General features: G+C 42.8%; 1 protein-coding gene across 14 annotated transcripts in view; it reads left to right on the top strand.

Annotated features, from left to right (window-relative positions):
• The window catches only part of atp2b2 (ATPase plasma membrane Ca2+ transporting 2), a 784,580-nt gene extending 765,658 nt beyond the window's left edge, over positions 1 to 18,922 (top strand). For 6 of the 14 annotated variants that reach the window (XM_086001789.1, XM_086001795.1, XM_086001794.1 and 3 more), the window contains 2 exons: positions 12,999 to 13,085; positions 17,688 to 18,922. In XM_086001789.1, the coding sequence (XP_085857915.1) occupies positions 12,999 to 13,085; positions 17,688 to 17,999 (399 nt within the window). In that variant the 3' untranslated portion in view covers positions 18,000 to 18,922. Of the gene's footprint in view, positions 1 to 12,998; positions 13,177 to 13,340; positions 13,392 to 17,687 lie in introns of all 14 variants that reach the window. The other 8 variants (XM_086001798.1, XM_086001796.1, XM_086001802.1 and 5 more) reach the window with 3 other exon arrangements.
• The last annotated feature ends 3,029 nt before the right edge of the window (positions 18,923 to 21,951 follow it).

The raw sequence follows: 21,951 nt of genomic DNA, 5'->3' as shown, positions 1-21,951 counted from the left end.
ACGCGGAGCTGCAGCTCCATGTCCGTAGGGCTCGCAGACGCATTGTGAGAGGGGCAGCCCTGGCTAGAGGCAGAGGGGGCTACAGGCGTCGGCCACGTAGGCCTTACCCAGTCAGGCTATACCGCCAGCAGCGCTCCTACCTAAACATGAGTGCCGCGCGATGTGTTAAAAGGCTCCGATTCCGAAAGGAGGTGATTGCAGAGGTCTGCCACCTGCTTCGCCGAGATCTGCGGCCAAAGCTCAGGTGCAGGACGTCTCTGTCGGTGGAAGTGAAGGTGACAGTGGCATTGAACTTCTATGCCACCGGCTCCTTCCAATACGCTGCTGGGGACATAGCAAACATCTCCCAGTACGGCGCGCATCGCTGCATCCGCCAGGTGACAGAAGCACTGTTCAGAAGGAGAAGCCAATTCATCTCCTTCCCCATGGCCCTGGAGAGCCAGCATCAGCGCGCATTGGGATTTTCCAGACTCGGGGAATTCCCCTTGGTGCAGGGCGCCATTGACTGTACGCATGTGGCTTTGCGGGCCCCTCTGGAGCATGGCGAGCAGTATCGCAACAGGAAGGGCTACCATTCTCTGAATGTGCAGCTGGTCTGTGACCACAAGCAGCGCATCATGGCAGTCAATGCCAGCTTCCCAGGCAGCAGCCACGATGCCTTTATCCTGCGGCAGAGTACTGTGCATGACATGTTCCAGGCACAGCCTCCCCCAAGAGGATGGCTACTCGGGGACAAAGGCTATCCTTTGTGCACCTGGCTCATGACCCCGCTCCGCGCGCCCAGGACCGCTGCTGAAGAGGCCTACAACGAGAGCCATCAAACCACCCGCAACATCATCGAGCTAACTATTGGGGTCCTCAAGCAGCGGTTCCGCTGCCTTGATCGCTCCGGAGGAGCTCTCCAGTATTCGCCGGACCGGGTCTCCCAATTTGTGGTGGTTTGCTGCATGCTACACAACCTGGCTATCCGCAGGACTCAGGCACTGCCACCTGACGTTGGACCAGCACCTCAGGAGGAGGAGCAGGAGGAGCATGAGGAGGAGGAGGAGGAGGAGGAGCAGGAGTACGTTCCCAGGAGGGAGCGACCAGGGCCAAGGGCCGCACGACGCCACCTTATTACACGGTACTTCTAAGCCCCCTGTCAGGGAATGGCCAGGGGCCATGAGGGAAGATGAATGCAGCCGCTCCGCAAGCCCTCAGCCGGCGAAGCCAACAAACACTAAGAAGAACAACCATGGAGACTGCATGAATAAAGATAATTTTTTATTAAACAAAAATGGAAAGCCCTTCCCACATGAATCCCCAAAAACAATAAACGGGCCCCACAAAAAGCCCAACAAACGACTCACTCCCACAAACTGGGGAGGAGCCACTCCACCTTTATTGAAACCGGGCCTCAACGTCGGCCTAACGCAAAAAAAAAGCCCTCCAAAAGCACAACCATGGGCAAAATAAAGATGGCCACCGCCATATTAAAGGAAAGCTGGCCACACCCTCTACTGAGTGGCCCGCGAGGGCGAGACCTTGGCCAGCATTTTGCCTCCCCTGCCCTGCCTGCTGCTCCTTCGCAAGCTCTGCCCAGTGGCTGCTGCGAGGCTGGGGGAAGGCGCCTGAGGCTCAGATGCCCTTCCGCCAGATGCCGCTGGGGGGCGGCCTACACGGCGTTTGGGCCTCGAGGGGCCGTCTCCTGAGTGGCGCGCCTGAGCCTGGCCACCATCAGCTGCAGCCGCTTGCCCTTGACGCCCCAGAGGGGGAATGGCGGCGACGGATGGTGCAATGTGGGCCAGCTGGCGTCTGGGATGCGCTGGCTGGTGCTGTGGCGCGGTGGCACTCGGCCGGGCCCGCACTGCAGGATCCGCAGCAATCAGCCGACGGCCGGCTTGCTGGGATGGTCCAGCGCGGCGCCTGCCCTGGCGATGCCTGCCTGAGACAGCGCGTGTGGCAGCAGTGAGTGGCCCTGTGGTCCTGGTGTGCGCGCGCTTCACATCCGCCAGGGTCTTGACGGCATCAGTTAGCATGCGGCCAGTCGCGGCAGTTGCTGCCCCGAACACGCGCACACTGGTCGCCAGCGACTCGATGGCCTCAGGCATGCGCCCCACCACGCTCATGAGCTCCGTGTGGCGCCGGTCCGAGTCGTCGGCCATCTGATCGAGCTTCCGCACCTCCTCCGAAGTGAAGGTGTCCGGACTGGAGTCGCGACTCTCCCGCTGGGGAGGAGGGGGCCGAACTAGGGGACCCTTGCCGCGTTGGTGACGGCGAGTGTGCCGAGCAGCAGCACTCCCCTCTGATCCTTCCCCCCTTTGGGGGGAAGGCCGCGGGCCACGCGCACGGCTGCTGGGTGGCTGGACGCCACTGGTCCTAGAAGCTGCATTGCCCTGCGACAGTTCCTCCAGGCACTCGTCCAGTGAGGAGGTGTCGAGCATTTCCTCCTCTCCTGCGGGACGTGACTGTTCCCCCGAAGGTCCGGCTTGCTCCTCCTCCTCCTCCTGGTTGGAGGTGCTGTCACTGGCAGCCTCAGGGTCCTGGTCGTCACCAGCTGAAAGCATGAATGCACAAGAGTAGCTTCAGAGTGAGGAGACGGCGTCAGCGAGGGAGTTAGGACTGGTGGGATTCAGCGCATTGGTGGGACAGTGGCAAAGGAGGTAGCTCGGATGGGCCAGTGCGACGCGAGAGGGCCAAAAGGCGAGGTCCTTACCATTGCCGGGCAGTGGAGGGTCGGATACACCGCACGCTGTGGGGACAATCACACGTGCTCCCATGAGCACACACACGCGCTCCTCCAGCCGAGTGAGCTTCTGCAGCTTGGCGCGGCCACCCCTGGCACGGGCCTGGCGATTAAACGCTACTTTAGCCTGCAAGAGAAAGGACGGGCTGTAAGTGCGCAGTGAAGCCCTGATGTAGTGTGCACTGCCTCCCATGGTGGAATAGCTTGGACAGAGTGAAGCCCTGATGTAGTGTGCACTGCCTCCCATGGTGGAATAGCTTGGACAGAGTGAAGCCCTGATGTAGTGTGCACTGCCTCCCATGGTGGAATAGCTTGGACAGAGTGAAGCCCTGATGTAGTGTGCACTGCCTCCCATGGTGGAATAGCTTGGACAGAGTGAAGCCCTGATGTAGTGTGCACTGCCTCCCATGGTGGAATAGCTTGGACAGAGTGAAGCCCTGATGTAGTGTGCACTGCCTCCCATGGTGGAATAGCTTGGACAGAGTGAAGCCCTGATGTAGTGTGCACTGCCTCCCATGGTGGAATAGCTTGGCCAAAGTGTAGAGTGCCGAATGGCCATTTGATGCTCATGACTGTCCCAATGCTGCTGGCTGAGGGCTGGCCAAAAGGACTTTCAGGTCCCTTTGCCCATCATGTCAGGTGTACATGCAAGAATGAGGAGGAGACTGGAAAGGCTACTCACCCTCACAATCCTGGTCAGATCGTTGTACTTCTTCCGGCATTGTGTGTGGGTCCTGGGGGCCTCGCCGGTGAACGTCACCCTCTGGGCGATCTGCTTCCAGGCTTTGGTGTAGTCGTGGTGGGTTGGATTCCTCCCACTGTCTGGAAACAAGATCTTGCGCCTCACCTCCAGAGCTGTGAGCATGATGTCCAGATCACCCTCTGAGAAGCGCAGGGCACGCTGACGGGCCTTCTCTGGCGTTGCCATGACTCCCTGGGGCTGAGCAGTAGTGTTGAGGCCTCTTTGCAAGGCTGCAGTGTGCAGGGCGTGGCAGCAGACCAATTCGTCCCTTCCCCCTTTAAGAGCTGGTCGGCACCACGGGGTCTGCTGTCAGTGCAAAAATGACCGCACCCGTGCTGCGCCCCGCCTGGGCGCTATCCCTCTGGACCGCCGGCTTAGCGCCTAAAGAGAGTAGTGGAACGCCTCTTTTAGCGCTCCACCAACCTCTTAGGGCGAAGCCACTGAATTCCCGGCAACGGGGCGCTACTTTGGGGCGGGCGCTAACTTCGGGCGGGCGCTAAAGCTAGCGCCCCAAAACTGCCTAAACTGAAAATCTAGCCCATAGAGTAGACGACCATCTCGTTCAGTGATTTATAAACATATAGAGTAGACGACCATCTCGTTCAATGATTTATAAACATATAGAGTAGACGACCATCTCGTTCAATGATTTATAAACATATAGAGTAGACGACCATCTCGTTCAGTGATTTATAAACATATAGAGTAGACGACCATCTCGTTCAATGATTTATAAACATATAGAGTAGACGACCATCTCGTTCAGTGATTTATAAACATATAGAGTAGACGACCATCTCGTTCAATGATTTATAAACATATAGAGTAGACGACCATCTCGTTCAATGATTTATAAACATATAGAGTAGACGACCATCTCGTTCAGTGATTTATAAACATATAGAGTAGACGACCATCTCGTTCAGTGATTTATAAACATATAGAGTAGACGACCATCTAGTTCAATGATTTATAAACATATAGAGTAGACGACCATCTCGTTCAATGATTTATAAACATATAGAGTAGACGACCATCTAGTTCAATGATTTATAAACATATAGAGTAGACGACCATCTAGTTCAATGATTTATAAACATATAGAGTAGACGACCATCTCGTTCAATGATTTATAAACATATAGAGTAGACGACCATCTAGTTCAATGATTTATAAACATATAGAGTAGACGACCATCTCGTTCAATGAATTATAAACATATAGAGTAGACGACCATCTCGTTCAATGAATTATAAACATATAGAGTAGACGACCATCTCGTTCAATGATTTATAAACATATAGAGTAGACGACCATCTCGTTCAATGATTTATAAACATATAGAGTAGACGACCATCTAGTTTAGTGATTTGTTAACATATAGAGTAGACGACCATCTCGTTCAGTGATTTATAAACATATAGAGTAGACGACCATCTCGTTCAATGATTTATAAACATATAGAGTAGACTACCATCTAGTTCAATGATTTATAAACATATAGAGTGGACGACCATCTCGTTCAATGATTTATAAACATATAGACTACCATCTAGTTCAATGATTTATAAACATATAGAGTAGACTACCATCTCGTGCAATGATTTATAAACATATAGACTACCATCTAGTTCAATGATTTATAAACATATAGAGTAGACTACCATCTCGTTCAATGATTTATAAACATATAGAGTGGACGACCATCTCGTTCAATGAATTGTAAAAATGTAGAACAGACGGCCATCTCGTTTAGTGATTTGTTAACATATAGAGTAGACCCAATCTAGTTCAGTGACTTGTTAACATAGAGAATAGTCCACCACCTAGTTCAGTGAATTAACATATGTAATAGACCGCAATCTAGTTCAGTGACTTGTTAACATACAGAATAGACCGCAATCTCGTTCAGTGACTTGTTAACATACAGAATAGACCGCCACCAGGTCCAGTGAATTAACATATAGAATAGACCGCCACCAGGTCCAGTGAATTAACATATGTGATAGACCACAATCTCGTTCAGTGACTTGTTAACATATAGAATAGACCGCAATCTCGTTCAGTGAATTAACATACAGAATAGACTGCCACCAGGTCCAGTGAATTAACATATGTAATAGACCGCAATCTAGTTCAGTGACTTGTTAACATACAGAATAGACCGCCACCAGGTCCAGTGAATTAACATATGTAATAGACCGCAATCTAGTTCAGTGACTTGTTAACATACAGAGTAGACCGCCACCAGGTCCAGTGAATTAACATATGTAATAGACCGCAATCTAGTTCAGTGACTTGTTAACATACAGAATAGACCGCCACCAGGTCCAGTGAATTAACATATGTGATAGACCACAATCTCGTTCAGTGACTTGTTAACATATAGAATAGACCGCCACCAGGTCCAGTGAATTAACATACAGAATAGACCGCCACCAGGTCCAGTGAATTAACATATAGAATAGACCGCCACCAGGTCCAGTGAATTAACATATGTGATAGACCACAATCTCGTTCAGTGACTTGTTAACATATAGAATAGATCGCAATCTCGTTCAGTGAATTAACATACAGAATAGACTGCCACCAGGTCCAGTGAATTAACATATGTAATAGACCGCAATCTCGTTCAGTGACTTGTTAACATACAGAATAGACCGCCACCAGGTCCAGTGAATTAACATATGTAATAGACCGCAATCTAGTTCAGTGACTTGTTAACATATAGAATAGACCGCCACCAGGTCCAGTGAATTAACATATGTAATAGACCGCAATCTAGTTCAGTGACTTGTTAACATATAGAATAGACTGCCACCAGGTCCAGTGAATTAACATATGTAATAGACCGCAATCTAGTTCAGTGACTTGTTAACATACAGAATAGACCGCCACCAGGTCCAGTGAATTAACATATGTAATAGACCGCAATCTCGTTCAGTGACTTGTTAACATACAGAATAGACCGCCACCAGGTCCAGTGAATTAACATATGTAATAGACCGCAATCTAGTTCAGTGACTTGTTAACATATAGAATAGACCGCCACCAGGTCCAGTGAATTAACATATGTAATAGACCGCAATCTAGTTCAGTGACTTGTTAACATATAGAATAGACTGCCACCAGGTCCAGTGAATTAACATATGTAATAGACCGCAATCTAGTTCAGTGACTTGTTAACATATAGAATAGACCGCAATCTCGTTCAGTGACTTGTTAACATATAGAATAGACCGCCACCAGGTCCAGTGAATTAACATATGTAATAGACCGCAATCTAGTTCAGTGACTTGTTAACATATAGAATAGACCGCAATCTCGTTCAGTGACTTGTTAACATACAGAATAGACCGCCACCAGGTCCAGTGAATTAACATATAGAATAGACCGCCACCAGGTCCAGTGAATTAACATATGTGATAGACCACAATCTCGTTCAGTGACTTGTTAACATACAGAATAGACTGCCACCAGGTCCAGTGAATTAACATATGTGATAGACCACAATCTCGTTCAGTGACTTGTTAACATACAGAATAGACCGCCACCAGGTCCAGTGAATTAACATATGTAATAGACCGCAATCTAGTTCAGTGACTTGTTAACATATAGAATAGACCGCAATCTCGTTCAGTGACTTGTTAACATACAGAATAGACCGCCACCAGGTCCAGTGAATTAACATATAGAATAGACCGCCACCAGGTCCAGTGAATTAACATATGTGATAGACCACAATCTCGTTCAGTGACTTGTTAACATACAGAGTAGACCGCCACCAGGTCCAGTGAATTAACATATGTGATAGACCACAATCTCGTTCAGTGGCTTGTTAACATACAGAATAGACCGCCACCAGGTCCAGTGAATGCAAATTTAATGGAAGCATTCAAAATTGGCGGAATCCTGATCCAATAAAATCAAACACAAAGGGAGCGCAATGCTTTGAGCAGATCCTGACTGAATCAGTAGGATTTTTATGAGCTGAATGGGCTGCTCACATTCCTGTCTTTTATGTTCTAGTATTTAAATTGTCCTACCTTTTGGCTTTAGTAGAAAATAATGCCAGGAGTAAAATACAAATTAAGAATAAATAATGTTGTATTTAAGCAGTATAATGATCTAATGGGTTTGTATATTACACTGATGATCTTATCTTTGACATGATGCACTTTCATATATTTCCATTACTCAGATATGATGCTTATTTATCTTGATCTAAAATGTGCTATCTAATTTTACTCATGTTTGCACATTCATTTCCTTGCATTTAAGACAGTATGAATACCCTTTATTAAAAAAAAAGTTCTCCATGTTATATTATGAAGCAGTTCATACTATACATTAGCAAATGTTTAATATGAAGTGGTTAGGATATTTTTATATGTGGTTTGAGTGTTGATTGCCATTACTGGTAAGATCTTGTTCTTCCTGATTCATCTTACAATCAAATGTTGAAGAATATCTACTACATGATTTTTTTTCCTAAATATATAAAATTCTCTAATTACTTACGATAACTCAGTATTCCTGATTGAACCTAAAAAGTATTCAAATACTTACTGCACAGTGCAAGACTGATTTTTCCCAAATGAAGCTCTACTGGTTTATAAATTTGGTCTGCACTTGCTGCACTAAAAGTAGGATTTCTTACTGACATGTGGGAAAATGAATATTCTACCAGAAGATTTTTTGTAATTACTGGCTCTTAACACAATTCTTAGGATTGTTTGTTATATGTTTTGTTTAGTGTCCATTAATTCCAGGTTGAAGTTTTTCAGAATCAGGAAGTAAAGGTTATTTGTTTAAATTATTGGAATTATTCATAGAGAAAGAAAGCATATCCATTCCTCTACTCTCAATCTAACATCAACCACCTTTTAATATATGCAATGATCACAAGGTGAATACAGTTGAAGAAAGCTATTTAGCCCTCCTTCATCTGTCCAAAAAAGAAAACATCAATAGGCCCTCTTCATTAAGCTCTTGAACAACTATAAGGTTTTGCCTCCACTACTCTTCCTCGAAGTCTATTAGAAATATTGATTACTGTCTGTGAAGAAATGCTTCCTGATATCAGCCCTAAATTTTCCCTTCACCAGTTTGTAGCTCTGAGCTGGATTCTCTTTCATGATTCTGCCCAAAAGCAGCGAATGAAGGAAATGTGGGCAGTGAGGTCTACCAACACCTCACAGCCGAAATATTTCCCTCTGCCTACCCCAGCTGGGACTGCTACAGGCCCATCCTTCACTACCCTCAACCTGTAAATTGCAGCAGTGGGTGTGGGGCCTGGGTCCCTCCTGTTCTCTTGTGTTACCAGTGCTTTTCGGGGCCGCCATGAGGAAGCTGGTGGTAAGGGTTCTGATGTGCCCACATGGAGGACGAGGCCTTTGTAGAGCCTGTTATTCCTCCGCTCTGGCTCCTACTAAAGGATCAAGTCTTGGTTAAGACCTTCAGTGGGACATTGATTCAGATTTTTGGGGCACTTCTGCCACTTAAATGGCACTCCCAGTTCTTCTGTTGCCACAGCAGTGGCCTGCAATTTCTAGGCCTATATGCTTAGAGCAAGCAGTCTCTGTTGTCTACAAATTCATGATAGCAGGTATAAAAATTCTCTTGCTCAGATATTAAGATACATAGGAACAGGAGTAGGCCATTCAGCCCCTCAAGCCTGCTCCACCATTCAATTAGATCATGGCTGATCTGTACCTCAGCTCCATTGATCCGCCTTAGCTCCATATTCCTTGATACCCTTACTGAACAAAAATCTGTCAGCTCAGTCTTAAAAGCTCCAATTGTCCCAGCATCCACCACCTTTTGGAGCAGAGAATTCCAGATTTCTGCTATCCTTTGTGGAAACAGTTCTTCCTGATTTCCCTAATAAATGGCCTAGCTCTGATTTTAAGATGATCTCCCTCGTTCTTGATTCCCTGACCAGAGGAAATACTTTCTCTGGCCAGGATATTCCCGTTTCCCATCCACACGGTGCAGGGGGACCTGGGAGACAGTGCGAAACCTGGAAGTCCGGGTTTCCGCATGCGAGCGACGTAAAGGGCGGGCTTCATGCCCGGAAGCCGGCCTGATTGACAGGCTGGCTTCCAGTCGGGCGGGGAACACGGACCAGGAGGCTGCAGGACCAGGTAGGTGCTGGGCCCAGGATGGTAGTTGGGGGTGGGGTTCCAAACGTGGTGGGAGGGGTGTCCGACCCCTGGAGGGGGTCCGAACCCTGATCCCTGGGGGTGCAGTCTGCTGGTGGGGGAACTTGGGGGGCCTGGAGGAAGCACTTCTGGTCCTCCCGGCCCACAAGGATTGCTCCCCGAAGCTGTGACCGTCTCATTGCAGCTACCGGGAATCCCGAGCCCCGGGATCCGCAGCCGCCCGCAGGTAAACATGCACAGCATGTTAAAGTAGAGGCTTCAGGCCTCATTCTAATATTTTAAATACCAACCGGCCTCCTGGCAGCGGGTTGGCTGCCCGCCCCCACCTGACTAAAAGGTGAAAGTGGGCGGGTTGGGATCGGGTTTTAGATTTTTACAACTTTCACCCCCACCTCCAACCCACCCGCTTTTCCTGTGAAAATTCTTTCAACATGTTAAACACTTTGATCAGATCACCCCTCAATTTTTTATGCTCAAGGGAATACAAGCCAAGTTGATGCAACCTGTCCTCATAATATAATCCTCTAAGCCCCGCTATCATTCTGAAATGATAACATACATACACCTCACCATGTATAATGTTATTCCACCCTTGGACCAGACTATTTTACAGCCAGACATCCTCAGTGAGTTACATCAGCAGTTAGTAGAACTCGTGTCTTGGAAGATAAGCTGTAGTTGGCCAAATAGATGCATCTAATTTCCACATTTCAAACACATTCAGCTCGAGTTTAATGCAGATCAGCCATAATGTCATTAAATGGTGGAAAAGGCTCAAGGGACTGAATGGCCTACTCCTGTTCCTATGTTCCTTCCTATAATAAATTCCTGGATAATCATTGTCAAAATACTATCCCTCAGGTCAAGCAATAATTGGCATTTTTCATTTATTGTCATATTTATTCCAAAGCCTTTTCAAGTCGATTCCCATTATGTTTTTTCCAGTGTTTCTAAATATCTTATTGAAACTTTGAGTTTAATTATATTCCCTCAGTCCCTTCTGCAATCTTTACTGCAGTAGTTTACCAGACTAGCATTAAAGTGGAGTTAGTGATTGTGTGTTCTCAGGTTCAGAAGAGCTTATATACTTGCCGTAGCTCTTTTTGAAGCATTGCCTTCAAATCTTCAACACAAGTATGTGATTTTCTGTGAAAAGTTTCCTCTTAAGAAAGATTGTAATAGTGAAAGTAACAGGGTTACACATTATTCTGAAGTTATAAAACTACTTGGGGAAAATTTTTGATGGGTTTCTCCTAATCTCCTGCCATAAGCTTCATTGATATTTTGCTGGAGAATCCCCATGGATATTGCAAGCACCTGTGTTTCAACCCTTTGAGGACTGCAATAGTGATTTGTGCATCTAAATAAAAGATATAATTAAATCACACTTTTTTTCGTTTATTCAAAGAAAAAAGTGAATTTGTACCTTGTGTAGTTTAATGTATCTCTAATTCAGCAATAGATTAAAAAAAATTTTTTTTTGTAATGTTCTCCAATTTTCACTCCATACCCCTCATGCTGAAGTTGGTGACTCACGCTGGATACAGTTCTGTGGGCAGTGGTGACCCTTATATTCATTATCCAAGTGGTCTTTCTGCATGAATCTGGAGTGATTGTTGCAGACTGTTAAACCGTGGAGGTTCTCCCTCCCCACTCCAGCAGGACTTAATGCATAATGTTCAAAAGTGGGATTGTTGACTATTTCTCCCCCAGCCCCAGCCTGGAGATGCCAAAGCCACCATTGGCCCCAGCTGAGATCGGCTAGCTCAGCTTGCAATAACAACTTCCATTTGCGTTAATGTAAAGAAACATGCTAAAGTGCTATCTGGTCTTTATGGCTGGGCTACTCACTGTTTTATCCAGCTGAGCTATTGGAGGAGCCAATTGTTAAATATTTTGACATTCAGTTATTAAAGGGTTAAGAAAAATTTGAAATTAAATGGAGACAAATGTAGATTTGCAAATTCGGTGCAATTTGTTTGCTTTCAAAAACATATTTTCTGTTGGCAAGTGAGATATTGTTCTGTGGAAACTAATTGCAATACGATTGCATGACCAATTTATCTTTAACATATTCAAATTTGAGCTTCATTTTACCAATAAAAAGAAAATGATGGGGTAGTTCAGTGTTATTGTTGAGTAATCTTGGTTTCCTTTAAGTGCCCAGTCTGCCATGAATAAATAATGGCATGTGGCCGCAATACTGAAATGAGTTTTACCAAGCTGTGTTGATAGAGAATTACATTTTTGTCATATTATTTGTCAAAAACTTGAGTATGTTTTACTAACATTTAATAATCTTAAAATGTCAGAATTAAATTATTGCACTGAAAGTGATGATGCGGATTATTTCTGTCTGGTTCAAATAATTTATGTGACAACTGGCCTCCTTCTGTGCCGTTATGACTCTGACTATGATAACAGAAAATATATTATTTTGTTTTAATATTGTGCATGAGAACATAGCCTAGTTGTAATTAAATTGGTCTAGTTTTTTAACCTGTACTCTTGTTTAAAAACTGCAAGGTGCAAGACATTTCCATGTTGACTAACTTTAGGTTTTTATTAAATAAAAACAGAAAATGCTGGAAATACTCAGCAGGTCATCTGTGGAGAGAGAAACAGATGAGTCTGGAAGGCTGTAAAGTACCTCTGCTCCACTCCCACTCTGATCTCTCCGTCCTCAATGTAAGTTCGAGGAACAGCACCTCTTCTTCCGATTTGGCACTTTACAATCTTCTGGACTCGATATCAAGTTCAACAATTTCAGACCATAACCTCGGCCCCTATATTTTTTTTGTTTAAATTTTTTTCTCTCTCACATGGCAGCTGTTGATGATTCTGCCATTCCCATTTACACCTCATCTAGACTCATCTTTAGTTTTTTAATTTGTCCCCATTATCATCTCCTTTTGCCTTGCACCATCATCCCTTTTGTCTTTTAATCTCTCCTGCCTTCCATCCTATCACAGGCCTTCCCTTTGTTCTTTTCTCCCCTTTCCCTGCCCCACACTTGCTTAAAAATCTGTTACATCTCTAACTTTTTCCAGTTCTGACGAGAGGTCATCGACCTGAAACGTTAACTCTGTTTCTCTCTCTGCAGATGCTGCCTGACCTGCTGAGTATTTCCAGCATTTTTATTTCAGATTTCCAGCATCTGCAGTATTTTGCTTTTGTATTTGGGTTTTTATTGATTAGTAAGAGTGCATTTGTTTAAATTTATCATTATTTTACTGCAAAATTATCAAAGTGTTGGGCCCTGTACATTTTTGCTAATTGAATCATGTTTGTGTATTGGAGGTTCCCTGGCACATTAATCTTGTATCTCCATCTTCAGCAAACTTTCTCATTCTCTCCTCCATTGCAGATCGATGTAGTGAATACATTCAAGAGTGGCACTTCCTTTCAGGGGGCTCTAAGGCGGCAGTCATCCGTTACCAGCCAAAATCAAGATGTAACCAATATTTCTAGCCCTACTCACGTATCGTTATCTACTCCCAATGCTCTTTCCTCTCCTACCAGCGCTTCTGCTGCTACTGCTGGGCGTGAGTGTGTATTCTTAATGCACAAGATGATCTTTCACATCTCTCTACTTTGCTTTTTAACTATTTGATACTAATCATCTCGTCAGTCTTTTTGTAGAGTTCAATATTATTTACCTCTCAGCGACCTGTTATGTGTCTGAAGTGAATGTGTTTGTTTTCTCCAGAGGACTAGACAACCCTAGGCAAAGGGTCCAGCAGGAGGGAGTGAAATAAAGGTTGTGAGTCTGACCCGAGCCTGCAATTAATGTGAACTGCTTGGGCCTATGAATCTAGATATTAGGCTTAAAAAGTGTGTGTAAACTTTCGAGTATAAGCCCACAGAATGCCAAAAAAATCTTTTAATTTTACAGTGTGTCATCTGAACTATACACAGTCTCTTCTTTTTTCCCCCCCTCATGTGGCGACTCAGACCAGGCAAACCCAAGAGCAAGACGATGAGCTTGATTTACTTAAACTATTTTTCCTTCCTTGCAAAATCTTAGACAAAGCCATTGTGGTACTCATTGCCAAGGACACTCCTGCGCCTTGCCTCACTTTCTGGGTGACTGAGAAGCAGAAGACGAGAAGGCCCTGGAGAATAAGACCACCACATGAGAGTGTCATGAAGTCTTGTCCCCAAGTCTTTTGTCAAATTACAGTACATTTTCTTGTTGTTCGTTTTTCTGTTCTGCCACAAAAAAGTTTTTACTCATTTTTGTCCTGCCTGTGCATTGTCAGTCGTTTTTCTTATATTCTATGTCCAGGGACACTGCCTAGTTTGTAATGTGCCCTGACTGCCTGGGCAGTTGTTTCCACATGGTCCCCCACCGTCAGCATTTAACATGTTGGAAATATTTTGATGTGACTAAATCTGAGTAAAGTGGCTACAGTTGATTATAAATTCTCACATTTTATAGTAAAAATCATTTTATCTAAAATTTTCTCGGCTGTTTCAGTGGGATAGAGAAAAGCATGCATGCGATGTAGTACTGCATGTTTCATATTCATAGCCTGGGACAACAGTTTCTTCAAAAATTATAACAAAACATAGTGACAGTTTAATGGAAAGGGATGTTAAGATTGGTAACATTTCTACGCCAGTAGATGGCAAAGTAGAACACATGATCTGAGAGCCATCTGGAATTCCCCAAGTTCAAACCCAGTCCAGAAATAGGTAGCTAGACAATTACTCAAGATGAAAACTGAAATAAGTTGAAGTGTACGTCTGTATTGTCTTTAATGGGCAAAGCAACATTTCTAACTATATTAGTTATTATTATTCCCAATGTGGTAATGATAGAATTGCCAAATTGGAATCAGTAGAATAAGAAAACCTAAAGATGTCAAGAGCATAGAACTCACTTGTCTTGATGTCCTGTGAATTATTTTCCAGATCACTTGCTTCCCATCAGTCATTCTGCACCTAATAAATTCCTTGTCCATTTTAGAATGGAAAATTTATTTGTTGTACAGATTCAGTTAGTAAATAGCATGCACATTTTTTTTTAAAGTAAATTGTTTATATATACTAAAACAGATTAGAATTATTTAATGATGGTGTTCATACACTGAAAACTAAACAGGTAGAGTACATATTTTATTCAAAATAATTTCACTTTTCTATTTGCACAGACTTTGGGTTGATATTGATTTGTACCACTGACATTCATCATGTGTTACTGTCAACAGAAATAAAACTACAGTACTTTGCACTACCTATAATTATTCCAGTCCCACATGGCAAATAAAAAGTTGTCTTCAAAGCTAGCATTCAAAACCAGACAGTTACAAGTCATGATCTATCATACTAATTCAATCAAATGATAAATGGAAAATCAAATTTTTAATTGGAAAAATTGACAAACCCCACTTCATAAGACTAGCTGTATCACAATTACTTTCACTACCTTGTATATTATGCTTAGATATTTAAAGATGGGAGGTCTGCAATGATGAAAGAGCTTCATGTCATTCAGTCTTCAAAACAGGAAAAGTATCTCCACTTTGGAAACTGTCAGTAATGATGCCTATATACAGGGGGAATAGAAATTCCAGAATCATTATCCTGCTTAATGTGGCTGCGGTACTTCTGCATGGGATGCTAAGATACCTGGTTCGAAAGCTGCTTCAGAAGAGCTTCTGGATTTGCTGGCCAGAGCTTCACACTCTGCCTGATAATTGAAAAGTGACGGGGAGTATGGAAAAGGTTTATGGGTGTGTATTGTAAATCATAAGCAGATGGACTTAGTGAGGAGAGATGGTGTCTGGGAGTTAGTAGAAGTAGGAAAGATTTCCAGACTGCTAAAGGATATGTATGAGGGAATAAAGACTTGTGTGAGAATGGAAGGAAAAATGTCACAATGGGTTAAAGTGAGGACAGGAGTCTAAAATGACTGAGCGTTATCACCCACCTTATCCAATATTATTATGGGCTAAATTGAAAGGGTAGAGACATCAAGGGTAGTGAGCCAGAAGATGTAAGGGTAGGGCAGGACCTGGAATATGCAACTGATGTTGCCATCCTTGCTGACTCCATAGCTACTGCCATCATGATGACCAAAGAGATGAGTATTGCAGGAAAGAAGTGGAGTCTCAACATCTTTTCTCAAAGATCAATGCTATCTCCATCATTTAAGGAAAAACACAGAAAGCTAAAAGACTGAAGAAAGTGACCATTGATGTTAAGCAAGCAGAAGTTGGGATTAGCTTATATATGTGGGAAAAAAGCTTAATATGAGCAAGAACTGCTGTACCTGGAAGTGCTTTGACATACTATGGAAACTACCCTGGAGGAGGGAACACCTATAGTGGGTGTTAGCATACAGTCAGTACCTCTGTATGGTTCAGAGTGCTGGATATTTATGAAGGTACAGAAGCAAAAATTGGATACTTTTGAAACACACTGTTGGAACTAACGAGGAGTGTGAAATAATGAGAAGGAACCGTCTATGTGAATTAACAGCATGTGTTACAGTGAAAGGATGGTTGAAGATCAGTACTCGGGAGATTATGGAAACTGGCAAAAGATCGCCAAGCAGACCAAAGCTGAGATGGTTGGACTGTGTACAGGAAAACCCAAATGGAAGAGTGACAGTTGTGGAAAGCAGCACAGGGGACAACATGAAGGAGATGTTAATGGTGTCTCTGGCGAGTCTGGTTATGATGAGTGTTGTATCATCAATAGCTGTTTAAAACCTGAATGATGTAAATGCTACCAAGTACACTTGAGATTTGATGAGAAAGCAGGAAAAGTTAAGCTGAGAACTGTGGGCCACATTCTGCTAAAGCAGATTTTGAGATTTTTCTCTTAATAATGTAGGTAGTGCTTAAATTCTAAATAGCCCTGTAAATTCAAATTTAACCTGATCAGCACAACAGACCTTAACCTCAACATTGGTAACAGAAACATAATAAGCAAACTACTAACATAAAGTAATCTTGCTTTTCATAAATCAAGGTAATTTTTATATTTATCTGCATCTGTTCCCCCAAAGTAAATAAACCCTATACCCTGTGACATGTTAACGGAACAGTGTTTGAACCAACCCTTTAACTGAAATTTGTAGCGAGCTTGAATTAAGTTTTGGACTTCAGTTGAAACTATCCAACTGTACAGCCAGGAGTTGATTCCAGACTGTCAAATTAACATACCACAAGGTAGTCTTTATCTTTTTGGAATTGACTGGGATAAGGAAGGATTGTTTTGAGAAATCATAACCTGTTACATTCCTAACATCAACAAAAGTCCAAAAATGGCCTAATGGAGATCAGAGATAGAACACTGGGCCTATACTCGAACGTTTACCCCAATGTGCATGGGATTATGCTTGTTAATGTTTCACATTAACCAGGCTTCTGAATATGGCTGTCTCTATGTGCCAGATTTTTCCATCTACATGTGTCCTCCTTATTCTGTGGCATGATTTGTATTTCTGGTGAGTCTCGCGATGTGCTTCCTGGCTGCTCCCATCTACATCAGCAAAACATCATTTCATCTCCCATTTTCCTGTTGTCAGCTCCCTTCATTCTGTTCAGTGTTCATCTTGTAATGAGCTGTTACTTTAATTGTGTAACCATGTAGTCTATGTTTTAATATGTTGTTCATACTGAATACATAAATATATATATATATCTTAAAAATAAGATGTAAATAAATCTACTTTTCACTTTTTACCCTTTTACTTACTGCAAGACTTTCTCACATGCATGGATAGACATTGCATTAAATCTTTAAGTAACAAAATAACGTGGCTTTTACTAGGTTACACCACATTGGATCTTTGCTTATTTAACCAATGCTTTCCATGAGTTCTACAATTGCCTTTTTTCCAGTTTTATTGCAGTTCTCACCGACCTCACTATGCACGAAACTGAGTCACTTGCGTATGCTTATATAAAGTCTAGTGACTGTGGACTTCAACTCACCGCACTGCCTTAAACATATTCTGTCTCTTCATTGTTTTTAGAATTTCCCTACTGTAACTGTCACTGGAGCCAACTGTTTACCTTTGACCTTTCTTTTTCTATTACAGATCCGCGTCGTGAAGGCATTCCGTAGCTCTCTCTATGAAGGATTAGAGAAACCGGAGTCAAAATCTTCCATTCACAACTTCATGACTCATCCCGAGTTTAGGATAGATGACTCGCAGCCACACATTCCCCTTATTGATGACACTGACATAGAAGAAGATGCTGCCCTTAAGCAAAACTCCAGTCCACCATCATCCCCCAACAAGAACAACAATGCTATTGATAGTGGAATAAATCTTACAACTGACACGAGTAAATCAGCTACCTCTTCTAGTCCAGGGAGCCCTCTACATAGCCTGGAAACATCACTCTAGCTGACCATTTCTGTGCAAAAAACAGAACAAACAAAAAAAACCTGCTGGCTGATAAACTGTTCTGATCGTGCTCTTCTATGCTCTGTAGCAAGAAGGGAAATTGCTGGAAGGGTGATTTCTTGTTTGGCTGACCCTCCTCAAGATAGAGATCCTGCATGAATGTACATTTCCCAAATTTCACTGGAAGGACCACAACTGAGTGCATCTAAAGCAATGTATCCAATCCACTGGTCTGTGACTTTTGAAGTGCTTGTGTGGCATGGACTTAATTGTATAGATTAATTTAAAAAACAAAACTTTAAAAATTGAAGTTGCAAAGCTCAACTTGCACAGTAGAATTGCACCAATTGAACAGAGGAACTTTCTAAGCATTTATTAAATACCTACAGAGTTTATCTTCTTTGTTTCTTGGCATGTTGCCTTGTTTCTGCTTAATGGCTCTTACTACTTTACCTTATTTATGTCCTGAAGAGAATGTAATTTGTTTACAAAACCTGTAGATAACTTTCTTGTTTATTTGTAGAGTATTAAGTGCTGCTGACGTAGTACAAGCAGCTCTTCTCGTTGAGTACTTCTGTAATATTGAATTCTAGATGTTTCATTACAACCGTGTACTGAATTTGCCTGCTTTTTTGTTAAATATTGTAGATATTGCTAGCAGAAACAAAGAAGCCAAAATATAACAGGGAAATATTGTTTAAAATGGTATCCTAATGTTAATTGATCGTGGTCAAAAAATGCAGCATGGCTTCCTTTATTTCCGAGAGTGTATCTTTAGGTACTAAAGTCCTCTGGGATTTTCTTTTCTTTTTTAAATAAATGCTTGAAATTTATTTTGGTCTTTCTCAGACTCGCAAAGGCCAATTTGAAATGTAATTTGATTGAACTGTCTGCTATATATAAACACCTGCTTGTTAAAATAAGATGTTTCAAAATAACTGTAACTATCCAAGCTTGTGATGGGTTTATTAGAGCTGATTGCAAAATAAGTTATATTTGGCTTTGTCTATATGGGGAAAAAAAAAATCAAAATAGTGTTGAAATCTTGTGATATTGTGTTGCTTTTCTTTTTTTTCTTTAGTGGCTTATTGTTTTTTTTTTAAATCACAGCTTGAGGGCTGTCAGGTTTTAGGAAAAAAATAGCAAAACAACCTAGGTTGCTTTGGTTTTTTTTTATTTGATTTTTTTTTTAACAATCTTCATACTCTGCACTCTCCAAATACGAATGAAACTTTCTGTGATGTATTTCGATGTGCTTTGTGTGGTTTTATCGAGCTTGTCTTCCTGCGGACACCTACTAAATACATTGTAGCATCTCAGCAGTATTGTTTAAATCTACTTACTGTGCTTTCCTAAGGGGGAAGCCATTAAAAGCTTGTCACAAGGGTGAGACAAAAAGCGCTTCAAGACGGTAACAGCCCTATGTATTTTTTATCCGGGGGATTGGGGCTAAATGTCTATGAAGCAGTGAGCATGAAACAATCTTTGCATCATGGACAGTGGAAAAAAACTTTATTTTTTACTTTCATTTTGATTCTGTGACCTGTAGAAGGTCCAGTTGGAAAGATGAAACTTTTAAGAACTGTCTGTGCCCTGCTAAAGAGGAACATGCCTTTAGTTCTGAGTTCAGGCATCTCTGAATTTGCCAGTAAATCCTGTGTATATAGTAACACATTTAAAGTAAGATACATTTAAAGTAAGATGCATATAAATCTGGGCTTCTGTGGGCATGTATGTGTGACGTAGCTTTTGTTTAAAATCAAATTAGATGCAATTTCAGCCAGTCACAACGACAGGTCACACATTTCTTCACAAGCTACAAAGATTTTTGTTTCTTTGGCATCTGTTTAGTGCAGGACAGCCTAAAATGAGGGAATTTAAAGGATCAATTTATTAAGATCATTCTGCAATACAAACATGCTTGCTTCTACATAATGTATTTATCAGCATGAGTTTTGTGAAAATAATAATAATAAAAAATTGCAGCAGTACATTTGGCAATTTGGCCCTGTCTGGGCAATGACATGTGTTCATCCATCTGTTTTTATGAATTTTTTACCCAGACAATAATTGTAAATAAAGAACTAAATGTCTCTGTTCATTTAATACTATGCAAAAAGGTTATGCTTTCTGATTGTTATTCTCATATTCTTACAAGTGTGTTGCTGGAATGTTTGTGGTTTAAGAAGTCAGTAAACCATGTGATGTAAATGATTTTATAGTTTGAAAACCATGAACTGGCTCTTGCTGCTTACTGTCAAATGATTAGATTATCTCGTGGCAGGAGCACAAGTGAAAACAAAACAAAAAAAATTAATAAATTCACAGAGCAGCATGAATCATACATGTCTTCACGTCACCATCCTTGCTTTGTGTCTTCTCTTCAAATACGGGGTGAGTATCATAACCAGCTTTAGTAACCTAATTGGGGAATTAACTGTTCTGGTGCTGCTGGTACATGTTACATAAGGACCCTGTGGTGATATCTGAAACTATGCAAGCTCCATAGACATTTACAGCACAGAAGGAAGTCATGCATTGTACCTTGTTTTTATCACCCAGAAGGTAAATGTGTTGATATGCAGTGTTCAAATTTAAGAGATCATCAGAATACATATTTTTGAAGAAGCAATTTGATGATGCAATGAAAAAGCACATACATCACACTTTAATGACTGCATGCTTGAATCCTGTCATAAACCAGGTTTAACCCGGCTGAATGGCAGGAGTTCCACTGGTGTTAAACTAACAACTCAGGCAATATTCTGACAGCTTGCACTTCCTGCTGGCTAGCTGACACCTGCATTGTTGTGGAACAATTGCCTTTAGAATATTTGACCCCAATATTGACTGGTATGGGATTCCTGTGTGGGGCGAAGGAGTTTTGTTTGGGAATCCTGAAAGATTGACAGACTTGGCTCCCTGTCAGGTGGGGAATGCTCTGGAGGAGGCCCAGGAGGGCACCTGCAGCTGAGTTTGGGGGTGGGGGGGGGGGTTGCTTGCCGATCCTCGTGGGGGGCGGGGTGGAGGGTGATGGTGGACAGGGCAGCAGGTAAGCTTAATGGGTTGGGGGAAGCACTTCTGCTCTTCCTGCCCCACAAGCAGTGCTGCAAAGATACTTACCTTTTCCACAAAGCAGTCCTCACCTCCCTTTAGCTGCCAGGTTTCCCGAGGCCCGGGAAACCTGGCCAACCAGGGTTCAATCTGGAAGACAGGTTAAATGTGAGGCACAAAGCTTCATTAAAATATTTAAATGACCAACCCGCCTCCTGGGAGCGGGTTCGTTGGCTGCTCCCCATTTGGCCTTTAAAATGAAGTGGGCTGGTTGGGGTCGGGTTTGAGATTTTTTAAATTTTCACATCCCAACTGATCCAAACCCACCTGTTTTGGGGGGTTAAAATTCCACGCTTTGTGTTGGAATTTAACAGTGGAAATGAAAGCCATTTTCCACAGGGATAGTAATAATGTGACACCTTTTAGACGTGAGATTGCCATAAGTTATCGGATCAGCTTCACTTGAGAAGAAATTAATCAAAGGTCATGACTTAGGAGGGTTGATTTTTGTTTCCAGTTTGTTCCCAGTGTAAACGTCCGCTCCTCCCACCCGATAATGTTGGCGTGAGGCCCAATTGATCTTCATGGCCGGGTGTCATTAGCAATGAAGAGGTGATCTATCAGTGCTAATAGATCTGTATATAAGCAGCTCGCCAGTTGGAAGGGTGCAGAATCTGGCAGGGTCTACAGCAGCACCTTAAAGAGGAGGGCCGGAAAGAGCAAGGAGGTGGTGGGGTCAGTGGAGTATCTTATTTCAGCATTGTTGAAATTTGAAGAGCATATCAAACAGCAAAGAATTGAAGTTAAGGAAGTTTTACTGCTTAGAACTCCCAAAGAATCAAGAAAAAAATAAGCGCCAACAAGACCTGCCTCCAGCTTTCCATTACTGTAGTGAATG

Source organism: Somniosus microcephalus, chromosome 11 (assembly GCF_052327205.1).
Source record: "Somniosus microcephalus isolate GS21.2 chromosome 11, FLI_Smic_1.0, whole genome shotgun sequence".
Taxonomy (NCBI): domain Eukaryota; kingdom Metazoa; phylum Chordata; class Chondrichthyes; order Squaliformes; family Somniosidae; genus Somniosus; species Somniosus microcephalus.
Note: the sequence above shows the minus strand (reverse complement) of the source record. Positions and strands in the feature narration are given on the sequence as shown.